General features: G+C 51.5%; 1 protein-coding gene across 1 annotated transcript; it reads left to right on the plus strand.

Moving 5' to 3' along the window:
* Nucleotides 1–237: 237 nt before the first annotated feature.
* On the plus strand, nt 238–7,790 carry LOC137807050 (uncharacterized). Its single transcript, XM_068607474.1, has 2 exons — nt 238–508; nt 7,471–7,790. The coding sequence occupies exons 1-2, from the start codon at nt 238–240 to the stop codon at nt 7,788–7,790; spliced, it is 591 nt and encodes a 196-aa protein (XP_068463575.1).
* The last annotated feature ends 5,058 nt before the right edge of the window (nt 7,791–12,848 follow it).

Here is a 12,848-nt window from a genome sequence, read left to right on the forward strand (position 1 = left end):
TTCAGCAGAGTTATCTCCATGGTGCGACAGCACATCAGCAACGGGGAGCTCGTCGACTGGAGCGGGGAGGAGATAGATGCACACCTTGCCAAGCAGGTGGTGCTCTCGCTGGAGTTCTCCACCCAGCATCGCAAGCAGAAAGCCCTAGAGAAAAGGGTGAAGGAACTTGAGCACGACAAGGAGTCGCTGCAAAGTGACCTTGAAGCCGCTCAGGGGTCTGTTGAGCTGATGCGAGGCATGGTGGAGAAGGCCAGGAATGAGTATTTGATGCAGGTCCAGGAGACCATCAAGATGGAGATCTTGATGGGGCAGACTGTTGGTCCTCTGGACTGCAAGGTGGTAGAGCTACAGGCTGAGAATTCTTCCTTGCGCGAACGGAGTCAGATGGTGGAGGAATTACAGGCTGAGAACGCCTCCCTACGTCAACAGGATTCTCAGAGGGTGGAGATGCTCAAGGCCGCCAAAGAGGCAACTGCTGCTGCTGAAAGGAAGCTTGAGGAGGCAGTGGGCAAGCTGTCTGAAGCTGCCTCCTCCCTTGCTGCCCTCACCACGCAGAGGGATGCTGCAGAGGCTTCGAGGCGAAGTCTGGAGGCGGAGAAAGAGGACTTGATGAACGTGGGCGCTGATTCCCTCATTGATGGATTCGAGCTGGCGCTCGAGCAAGTCCGCTGCGTCCTCCCAGAACTGGACCTTTCACAATTCAGCATTCATCACTCGGTGGTAGATGGAAAACTTAGGCCTCCTACTCCCTGAATCTCTTCCTTTTTGTAAATTTGACTTCTTCTGTACAAAGCTTCATTCTGTAACCTTACGTTTCTGCACCATTCAACTCTTTGTAACTGACAATTGTATGAACATCTCTGGTGATATACCTTGATTTCAACTGCTCAATTTCTCTTTGTATTTTCTTTGGACTTCACTTATCTTTATGTGCGCGACTAACTGTTAGCTAGTTTAGGTTCAGCGCGATCTTGGGCTTTACCTTTCCTTTCGCACACGACTAAGTGTTAACCAGCTTAGGCTTAGCGCGATCTGCTTCTCTTACTCTTTGCGCGCGACTAAGTGTTAACCAGCTTAGGCTTAGCGCGATCTGCTTCTCTTACTCTTTGCGCGCGACTAAGTGTTAACCAGCTTAGGCTTAGCGCAATCTGCTTGATCACGACTGGCTATTCCCTCAGCTTGGTGTTTAACAGTCCTCGTGCGCTGCTTTGCACTACTAGCCAATTACCGACAACTCATCAGTGATCGCTCTTTAGTCCTTACTTAGCTTTCTCTGTCGCTCTAGCGCTAAGTGCATAAAGGACCTTGACATCGATCGCTCAAAGTGATGCCTCGTCTTGGGGAAAGAAAGTGTTTCTCGCTAACCCCTTTCCCTTTCCCCAAGGTCATCACCCTTTGGCGAGTTGAGTCGCTCATTCCCTGTCTCACTCCTGGGGTGAGAAAGGTTTCTGACTGAGAGTCTTACTGGGCCAATATTGGTGTATGCCAAGTGGGTAAGGACGTTTTGTCAAAACCTTTCCTTTCCCTCTCTTGGTCTTACTAGCACCCCTGGCTTTTCAAACCTTTCTGCTTGCGCTCACACCTGGGGTGAGGAAGACTTAGATCGGTGCCAGTACTTGCGCCTAGGGCAAGTAGGGCCTAACCAATCACCTGCACTTGCACCTGGGGCAAGGAGGATTTTAACTTTAATACCTGAGCACACTTGATATGCTGGAAATTTTTCTTTAATTGGGTGGCCTCGTTAAAAACCCTCTTTAGGGAAAAGAGTGCCCCCTTGTCTGTTCGACTGTTTCCACCATATACAAAGCATGTGTCTTTTAGCGCGAGAACGCCATTACTGTACAACTTTAACTGAAATAAAATTTTAAATGGGTGGCGTTCCACGTTCTGGGGATTGCTCCTCCTTCCAAAGTCTCTAGGCGATAGGCTCCGTTCTCTAATGTCTCCACCACTCTGTACGGACCTGTCCACTTTGGGGATAACTTGTTCTGCATGTCATTCTGATGCGCCTTTCTCATCACCAGATCACCTTCCTGGAAGCGCCTGGGCCTCACTTTAGAGTTGTGCCTCCGCTCTACTCTTCTCTTCACAGCTTCAGCACTGACTCTGGCCTCTTCTCGCACTTTGTCTAGCAGATCCAGATTCACCTTACGCTCTTCATTGGACTCTTCAGCAACGAAGTTCAAGAATCTGGGGGAACTCTCCTGTATCTCTACAGGAATCATGGCGTCTGTCCCATAGACAAGGCTGAAGGGTGTCTCATGGGTGCTGGACTGTGGGGTGGTGTGATAAGACCACACAATTCTGGGGACCTCCTCTGCCCAGCCTCCTTTGGCCTTGTCTAGTCTTCGCTTCAGCCCCCTGAGCAGCACCCAGTTTGCTGACTCCACCTGCCCATTGGTTTGTGGGTGCTCCACTGATGCGAAGACCTGTTGTATCTTTCACTCTTCACACATCTTCCTCAGCTGATGACTTGTGAACTGGGTGCCATTGTCGGAAACCAGCCTCTTGGGTATTCCGAAGCGGCAGACAATGTTCTTCCAGACGAAGTGTTCAACTTTCTGTGCGGTGATGTGTGCAACTGGCTCTGCCTCCACCCACTTAGTGAAATATTCGATGGCCACAATGAGGAACTTCATCTGCCTTGTCGCCAGGGGAAAAGGTCCTAGGATGTCAATCCCCCATGTATGGAATGGCCACGGGCTATGGATGGACCTCAACTCCTCAGGGGGTGCCTTGTGCCAATCTGCATGCAGCTGACATTGTTTGCATCGCTGAGCAAACCTTATGCAATCTTCCTTCCGAGTACCTTGTCTGTCTTCTCTGGTACTCGTAGTCTTGCTGCTACGGCAGGAAGGGCGATGAGATCCGCCAATCCCACCATGAAGTTGTATCTCGGGGGTGCGTTATTCTCCCTTGCACGCCCCTTACTCTGGTCTTTGCCTGGTGCATAGGGACGAGGTTTTTCCCGCACCTTCTTCCCCTCTTTGGCCTCATGCACCCTTGCTTGCTGTGGTTTTCCTTGCCCTCCACGCGGTCTGGGTGGTGCAGCACTTCCCCTCTTCTCAGAAACCTCTGTTTCTGCCACTATGTGCGCCACCGCACGTCGTCGGATCTCTGCAAAGGTGCTGGGATGGCTCCTGATGAGAGACTCACTGAAAGGGCCAGGCAGCACTCCCTTCTTAAACGCGTGCACAAGCATATCTTCATCTTTGCTGGGTAGTCTAACCACTTGTGCTCCAAAGCGGTTGAGGTAGTCTTTCAGCGACTCCCCCTGGTGTTGGCGCACGTCGAACAGGTCATAGGACACCACTGCAGGTGCCTTGTTGACGATGTATTGTTCAATGAAGAGCTTCGAGAACTGAGAGAAAAACGTGATATGCCCTTCTGGTAAACTCACGAACCACTCCATGGCGATTCCGCTCAGTGTGCTCATGAACATCTTGCAGTACACAGCGTCTGAGCCCCCAGACAACATCATCTGGGTGTGGAATGCCGTCAGATGCGCCTCCGGGTCTTCTACCCCTTTGAACGACGCTTTTACCCCCACCAGGTTGGGAGGCACCATGGTTCCCATGATCTCAGGGGAGAATGGCATGGGAAATGCCCTTGGAGGTGAGACTGCCTAGACGCCCTTTCGTCAGCAACGTGCTCCCTCTGCGCCTGCAGTGTCCTTCTCAACTCTTCGTTGACACGATTCAGCTCGTCGTTCCTGCTTTGCGACGCAGCCAACTCCGTCTACATCCTTTCTTGTTCAACTTTCGACGCTGCAGCGTTATCCTGCAGCGTGCGCACCATCTCCAGGACCTGCGCCATTGTCACAGCAACTTCGTCAGCGGATGGCGCAGGTGACGGTTGTCTGTTTCTAGGCATCTTCTCTATCAAAGAAACTGATCAAACTCTGGTGAGCTTTAAAACTGTGGTATATATGGGACAACGATTCACTCGGGCCCCACGGTGGGCGCCAAATGATCCTGCCGGCAACTTGATCGTGGGTGAATCGCTTCGTAACACTCTCTGCCCTGTCTTCGCGACTGCGTCTCCTGAAGAATCACCTTCTGAACTTTCTCTCAGATGTCTTCAAAATGTGACCTGGAAAATACACAGACGGCGCCTCTAGCGGCCGTTTGCACTCCGACGATCAAGTTAGTTCAACAGAACCACCAGAAACTGGAAACTAGTAATGTGTGTGTGAGAAAAACTTGCACTCTGTTTTTCGTCTATCTTTTTTTCTCTCCCTCACTCTCACTCTGATTCTGCCTTTTATCTCTCTTTCCCTGCTTCTGGGCATAATAGAATTCTGTTATGCTTTTCTGGCATGTGTCAGAACCCTGTCATGCTTTTCAGAGAAAGCGTACCTTCAGTATCAGCAATGGGGAGCGTGAGAGTCTGCGCATGTCTGCGCTTGGCTGCGCCTGTCTGTACCTTTAGCGGTACGGAGTGCTCTTTTGTCTGGACCGCACCCCTCTCAGATGATGACACGTGGAGGCCTGCAACTCACATCTAACCACACACGTGTCACTTACTGGAAGGGCTCTAGCGCCTCTCTTTGTCTGCCTAAGTTACGCCCTTGCGGAGTAACTTAGGATGCTTCTCTTATCTGGGTAAATTGCATACTCTTAGGAGAACGTCGGGTGTGGCTGGTCTAGGCGCACTCACCAAACGTTACTCTCTGCGTAGGCGACTTACCCTTCAGGATGACACGCACGTAATGGGTTGAGGGAATCACCAATCACCGACTGGCTTACTAGTTCCCTCAGGCCACTCTCGTGCATGATTCCTTGAGGTGTGCTCATGCGAGGTGCATGCGTAACGCTCTCGCTGGGAACCTTAGTCCCAGTTTAACTGCGTGTAGCACGAGACCCCGATGACAATACACCCGATGACTGATCAGTGTTTATTCGCTACTCGCGCTCTGCCTCCAGGCGCGAGTCTGGGAACTGGTCTGCTGGTGGTCACTTGGCTACTGACCACCGATCACCATTCTGGGCGATCTATCCCCCGACCTCTCTGCCGCCTGATCTGTCGGTGGTAACTTGGTTACTGACCACCGATCACCTCTCTTGGCGATCGTCTCCCTACCTCTCTGCCACCTGGTCCACGTGTCACCCTGCGAGTGGTCCACGTGGTTCTCTGATGCTGACGTCATCGACTACCGATGACCGATCGGATCAACTTTCATTACAACGAACTTTCGTTCGTTCGTTTTTCATCCTTCGTTCACAATCGAGTCGACCTCTACGACCTTCGCTCATCTTTCTTTTCCTTTTTCCTTTGCAGTTCCCGCGATGGCTCGTACAAAGACCACCGCGAATCCTCCTCCTTCGTCGCGAAACCCTCCATCCCAAGCGCATAACCCACCGCGAGCACCTGGTGCTCCCTCTTCCCAGGCTAAGAGGCCTGCAACCTCTTGCCCCAACCTTGCTCAGGCAACTCCACCAGTCGCCGAAGGAGCCTCCATCCCCTCTCCAGACTACAAGAAGCTATACCCATGGGCCACCTCAACTTTGCTGAAGGAGACTTCTTCAGTAAACTCTGCTCTAGAGGTGCTTCGGTTGAAGAAAGGGGACGAACCCAACCTCTCGTTCCACAAGGAGCACGATGACAAACTGATGGTGCTGTCTTGCCCCCCCGACGTGCCGATCTACGCGGATGACAAGGGGAACAACGGCGAGTTGTTCTGCTTCGTGTATACTACCCTCTTCAAGAAGGTGAAACTCAGGTTTCCCCTCACCCATTTTGAACGGGAAATTTTAACCAAACTCGACATCGCCGCCGCCCAGCTCCATCCCAACAGCTGGGCATTCGTGCGGGCGTTTCAAATTATGTGCGCGCATTTGGGACTACCGGCCTCGGTAGATGTATTCCTTTTCCTGTTCGAGGCCAAGAATCCTGGAGATCGCCTTTGGGTGAGCCTGAACGAAATTGCTGGGAGGTCGATCCTTTCTATCTTCCAGCAATCTTATAAAGATTGGAAAGGAAAATTCGTCCAAGTGCGCCAGAATGACCAAGACCCTTCGCTGCTCGATGGCTTTCCCTTGTACTGGGTAAACAAGGGAAATAAGGACTCCAAGGGAAGCTTCAGAAGGCCAAGAAGTCCTGACAACATGGGTGAGTTGGACAAGGATCTGTGCCTCTTCTGGAAAAGCGTGGCAGCTGCTAATATTACCTTTCCAACCTCTGCAATAATCACCTTCGAGTTCCTCGAGAGCCAACTCGAAGCTCACATAGGTTAGCACTTACTTCGACCTTTAGGTTTCATCTAGTGCTCCATCTCTGTTACCTGTTATTGGGCGTCCTGCTGATCGCACACTAGATCTGGTTTTTATTTCCTGCGCCATTTGTTTGTCTCGTTGGCACATGTACTCATATACTTTACTTTTGTCTTTGAGCTTACTTGTGTACCTTTGCACTGTGCAGATCTCATGCTGGGTAAAGGCAAGTTAGCTGAATTGAGGGCGCTCGCCCGAACCCACAAATTGGAATCGGGTTCTCAAATCGTGCCAAACTCGGTGGTGGAGATCGCCGCTGCTCAGGGCAGATCGGCCCCTCAAGGCCCAACTCCTCCAGAAGCACTGCCCGCTCCTCAACGAAAGAAACTCAACTTGAGGAAACCAAAGAGGAAAACTCCTCAAGTGGTCCAAGAAGATGAAGAAGAGGACGATGAGGCAACTGAGGATGGCCTCATCACCAAAAGAAGAAGGGTGGCACCTTCTTCACCACCTGCTCCACCTGCCCTTCCAACACCAACACCGCCTTCTCCCCCAGCTCCAACACCGCCAGTCCAAGCAGTACCTTTGGCGGCTGCACTACCTGCGGTTGAGGCCAACGAGCCCAACTTCATGGAGAACCCTCCGAGCGCCTCTACGCCATTCGTATCCGCTGGAGAGGGTCCTCCTTCAACTGCCTCAATCGCCGAAGTTGCGCCAGGTGGGGATGAGGGCGCTCATAACTCGCCAATAATCATCACCGAGTCCCCCACGTCACCACCGCGCCAATAAGCCCAACTTCAACAACCAATTCAAGAGGGTGGTGGCGAGAATCAGCACCAAGCTCCTCCAGTACCTCCACCAACAGCGGCTGCAAGCCTTCCCCTCGCGGTCAGAGGAATCTGGGTGCCCTTCACGGCTAAGCTCAAAATGATGGCAGAGGACCTCCCCTCTATCATAACAAAAGCTGTGGAGAGCTCCAACAAGAAACTTCAGGATGATATCTCCACACTCGAAGAGGAGAATCGCCTAATAAGAATCGAGGCGGAGAAATTATCTTGCAACCTTATGATGGCGGAAATCGAACACTCGAGGGTGGAGGACGCCATGAGCACCGAGCTGAGGGTGGTGCGTAAGGAGGCCACCGATCTGCGCCAGAAGTTGCACCTCCTAGCTCAAGAGAAAATCAAGCTGGAGAGCAAGCTGGTCCCCTACCGTCTCAAGGTGGCTGACCTGGAGGCATCAATAAAAGCGGATGCAGCCAAGGTAGAGAACCTTGAGAAGAGGTCAGTCGATCGGGAGGTTCTCTTAGGAAAAGTTGAAAAAGAGAGGGATGACACCGTGGCTGAGCTCGCCGAAGCCAGAGAGGGGAATGCAAAGAGCGCGGCAGAGCTGGCCCAGGCGCGGGAGGAAAACAAGAAGGTTGCTGAAGACCTCGCTCAGACTCGCAGGGAAACTGAAGAACTGAAGAAGCGAGCTGATGAGCTGAAGCAGCAAACCGAGGGGCTCAAGCAACAAAATGAAGATCTTGAGCTGAGCTCCGCCCAAGTCCTCGCCGCTGGGTTTGACGCCGCCCTGTAGCAATTTGCCTGCCAGTACCCCGATCTGGACCTCTCCATGGTGTCAATATGCAACGAAGTGGTGGATGGGAAGATTGTTCCTTTTGAAGATTAGCAGCTTCCCTCTATCACTTATCTGCCTATTTGCTTTGTACAAACTTTGTAATAACTTTCTTTCTTTGTATTTGAACTGATGCCACTTTTATCATAGATTTTTCTGCTTCTTCATACGATCTCTCTGTTTGCCTTGCTTTTTCTTGTAAAAATCGCTTAAACGAAATTGACTTAGCAATTCTGCGGGCGCAATTGTTTACTTACTGCTTCGAGCTCGACCAAACTACCAACTCTCGAACGAAAGTATCTTAATAACTTGTGAACTTTAAGGCAATGAACTTTAGCGTGAAACTACTTATTCAGCAGCGAGTTTCAGTCAAACTGATAGTTTAAGACATAGTTCACCTGATCTGCTCCATCAAAACGGGCCCTTACCCTTGCCATCGCTTTAATTTCTTCTGACCGCTAAAGAGTCTTGGCAATACCAGCTTTCGCTTACCTTTATAACTTGGCCATTGTTCCCTAATCTGGGGGTAGAGGCGCCTTTCGGATCCTTCTCTACCTTCCCTGAGTTTCAGAACAATAGGCTGGATAGCTAGGCGTTCTCTTCGAACCTACCTTAGCTATCCTTTGAACTTCTTCCACCCTCCACACCGTACCTGAACTCGTTCGAGACGAGAAGGATTTTATCTTGCCTGAACTCGCTCGATGGCGAGAAGGTCTTTAACTTGCCTGAACTCGCTCGTCGGCGAGAAGGTCTTTAACTCGCCTGAACTCGCTCGACGGCGAGAAGGTCTCTAACTCGCTTGAACCCGCTCGACAGCGAGAAGGTCTTTAACTCGCCTGAACTCACTCGACGGCGAGAAGGTCTTTTATCTCGTGCCTCTACATTGCCCCAGGGCTACATCTTCTCTCCCCTGAAGGCACTGAGGACTTTTTACTGGAGCCTCTACATTGCCCCAGGGGCTACATCTTCTCTTCCCTGGAGGCACTGAGGACTTTTTCTCTTTCTCGCCTCAGGACGCGCGAGGGTGTTGAGGTCTTTTAAACGTCGCTGGTGCCTCCGATCGCCGAAAGACGATGAGGACTTTTAACTTTGACTGATGCTGCCAATCGCCGAAAAGCGATGGGGTCTTTTAAATTTTTAGAAAGCATGCAACATAACTTCAACTCGCCTTAAATCACATACGAGTGACAAGGTCTTTTTTCAAAACTTTCGTAATAATAACAAGCATGCAATCTAAAATACTTTAAGCTTTGAAAAACTCTTCTTTATTGGGTGGCCTCATTAAAAACCCTCCTTAGGGAAAAAAGAGTGCCCCTGTCAAACTGTTTTAACAGAAAGCTTGCAAACTCTTCGTGTTTGTTTTTACTTACAAAGCTTTCAACTGTAATATAACTTGAGGTGCGTGGTGTTCCAAGTGCGAGGAATCGCCCCTCCTTCCAACGTTTCTAAGCAGTAGGCGCCGTTCCCGAGCGCCTCGGTTATCCTGAACGGTCCCGTCCACTTAGGCGACAACTTGTTCTCCATCTCGTACTGGTGGGCCTTCCTCATTACCAGGTCGCCTTCTTTAAACTGCCTTGGCATCACCTTTGAGTTATACCTTCGTTCAATCCTTCTTTTCACTGCCTCAGCCTTTACTCTCGCCTCCTCCCTGACCTCATCCAGCAAATCCAGATTCAGCCTTCTTTCCTCGTTCGAGTCTTCCGCTACAAAGTTCTGGAATCTCGGCGAGCTCTCCTGGATTTCTATTGGAATCATTGCGTCGTACCCATAGACCAAGCTAAACGGGGTCTCATGGGTTCCTGACTGCTCGGTGGTGTGGTACGCCCAAACTATACGGGGTACCTCCTCAGCCCACGATCCCTTGGCTTTCTCTAATCTTCTCTTCAAGCCTCTCAGCAATACCCGATTGGCGGACTCTACTTGGCCATTTGTCTGAGGGTGCTCGACGGATGCAAATACTTGTTGAATTCCCACCCCCGGCACACTATGCTCTTCCACACAAAACTCTCGATCTTATGTGCGGTGATCTGGGCCACTGGTTCTGCTTCGATCCACTTGGTGAAATATTCAATCGCCACCACCAAGTACTTCATCTGCCTGATCGCCAATGGGAAAGGTCCCAGAATGTCGATTCCCCATGTATGAAACGGCCAAGGGCTGTAAATCGACTTCAACTCCTCGGGAGGCGCCTTGTGCCAATCAGCGTGCTGTTGACATTGCTTGCAACACTGTGCATACTTCTTGCAGTCCTCCCTCATCGTAGGCCAATAGTAACCTGCACGGAGGGTTCTTGCAGCCAGAGCTCGACCCCCGACGTGACTTCCACATATCCCTTCATGGAGCTCGGCCATGATTCTTGAACATTTCTCTCCGTGCACACATTCCAGGAGTGGGTGTGTGAACCCAAACCTATACAACTCGCCATCAATCATTGTGAACTTGCTAGAGTTCTTTTTTATCTTCCTAGCCTCCATCGGATCCAGCGAGAGAAGGCCATCTGCCAGGCATCGCTGGTACTGTGTTATCCACGTGTCTGGCTCATGGGTAGCGCAGACTTGCGTCATGTTTACCCTCTCTCCCCGACATGCTCTTATTCTCGGCGATCTCAAGGTCTCCCGAGTCAAAGACCTGTGACTCCTCGCCGCTTTCTCCGTCGACTTGCTTATCTGAAGAACCAGGTGATCTGCCACAAATGCTCTAGGCGTCTTCAGAGTTTCTTGGATCACCGTCCTCTGCCTACCCCCCTTGCCCGAACTGGCGAGCTTAGCTAGCAAGTCGGCTCGGGCATTCTGCTCTCTGGGCACATGCACCACTTCAAAGGAGACAAAGGAACTCTTCAACTCCTGCACATACTCCAATTAAGCCGCCATTTGTGGATCCTTGGCCTGGAACTCGCCTGTTACTTGCCCCGTGACCAATAGCGAGTCACTCTTAGCCATCAGCACCCTAGCTCCCATCTCCTTGGCCAGCAAGATTCCGGCGATTAGCGCTTCATACTCTGCTTGATTGTTGTTGGCTTTGAATGCAAACCTCAGGCACTGCTCAATCAGCACGCCGTTGGGCCCTTCCAGGATGATTCCAGCACCGCTACCCTGCTGGTTCGACGATCCGTCCACTGAGAGCACCCAACGGAAATCATCTCCCTCAACTCGCGTTGCTTCTGATGAGAGCTTGACCACGAAATCAGCGAAAATCTGTCCCTTGATCGGACCTCGGGGCTCATACTTGATATCGAACTCCGACAGCTCCACCGCCCACTTCACCATCCTCCCAGCTACATCGGGCTTCTTCAGAACCTTCTGGATGGGCAAGTCGGTCATCACCAGTATTGTAAAACTGTGAAAATAGTGGCGCAACCTCCTCGCCGAAAATACCACAGCCAGCGCGGCTTTCTCCAAGGCCTGATACCTCACCTCCGGGCCCTGTAGCACTTTACTGACGAAATAAATAGGCTTCTGAGCCTAATCCTGGTCTTGGGCGAGCACCGCGCTCACAACCCTCTCAGTCACAGCAAAGTACAACTTGAGAGGGGTCCCCACCAACGGTTTGCACAAAACCGGCGGGCTCGCCAGGTACTCTTTAAGCTTGAAGAAGGCCTCTTCACACTCCTTCGTCCAGGCAAACTTGTTGTTCTGCCTTAAACACGGAAAGTACGGATGGCCCTTCTCTCCACTGGCTGATACGAAACGAGACAGGGCGGCCATCCGACCTGTAAGTTGCTGCACTTCCTTCACGGTAGCTGGGCTCCTCATCGCCAAGATGGCAGCACACTTATCAGGAATTGCCTCTATTCCTCTTTCAGTTAAGAGGAATCCCAAGAACTTCCCCGCCTCCATGCCAAAAATGCACTTCTCGGGGTTCAGCTTTAGCCTGAACTTGGCGATTGTGGTGAACAACTCCTCCAAGTCCGCGACGTGTTTGCTCTTCTCCGGCGAGGTCACGACCATGTCATCTACATACGCTTGCACATTCCTCCCCAGCATAGGTGCAAGTACCCGATCCATCAACCTCTGGTACGTGGCCCCCGCGTTTTTCAGCCCAAAGGGCATCACCTTGTAGCAGTAGCACGATCTCTCGGTCATGAAGGCGGTCTTCTCTTCATCCATGGGATGCATCTTTATCTGGTTGTACCCCGAGAAGGCGTCCAGGAAACTCAGCAACTTACACCCTATAGCACTGTCGACCAGGGCGTCTATGCTTGGCAAAGGATACGAATCCTTTGGGCAAGCCTTGTTCAGATCAGTGAAATCGACGCACATGCGCCACTTCCCATTGCTTTTCTTCACCAACACGACATTGGCCAGCCACTCAGGGTGTTGGACTTCCCTGATATGGCCTGCAGCGAGGAGCTTCTGGGTTTCATCCCTGATCGCCTGCCTTCTCTCCTCGTTGAACTTCCTGCTTCTCTGTCGCACTGGTCTGACCTGGTTGTCCATTGCTAGATGGTGGCACAAGAAGTCGGGGTCAATTCCCGGCATGTCTGAAGCAGACCATGCGAAAGCATCCAGATGCCGCTCTATCACCTTGGCAATCTAGTCTTGGAGCTCAGCCTCCAAGGATCTTCCCAACTTGAAGACCTTTCCCCCGATCTCCCTTTCGAGCCATTCCTCCACGAATTTGGGTCTAGCTTCCCTGGTGATCACCGCCCTGGCGATTCCCAGCTCCCTCGCTTCCTCTGGGCGGTTCCTCACCTCTTATTCCCGCTCGGCGTTCTCTCCCTCAGCCTCAGCATCCATCATGGCGACGTCGCCTCCGGCGGCCACCTCCATTGCTGCACTAACAACTCCCCCCTCTGCTGGCTTGGGCTCCACACCAGGAGGCGGTGTCGTTGTGATGTAACTTACTGACCTCTTGTTTTTCAGGCTATTCTCATAGCACTTCTTCGCTTCCTTCTGGTCAGATTTGATGGTGATCACCACCCCTTCCATCGATGGCAACTTCACCTTCATGTGCCTAGTTGAAGGCACAGCTCCTATTCTGTTGAGTGTTGGCCTTCCCAACAGAATGTTATATGCTGAG

This window comes from Phaseolus vulgaris, chromosome 11 (genome assembly GCF_000499845.2).
Source record: "Phaseolus vulgaris cultivar G19833 chromosome 11, P. vulgaris v2.0, whole genome shotgun sequence".
NCBI lineage: Eukaryota > Viridiplantae > Streptophyta > Magnoliopsida > Fabales > Fabaceae > Phaseolus > Phaseolus vulgaris.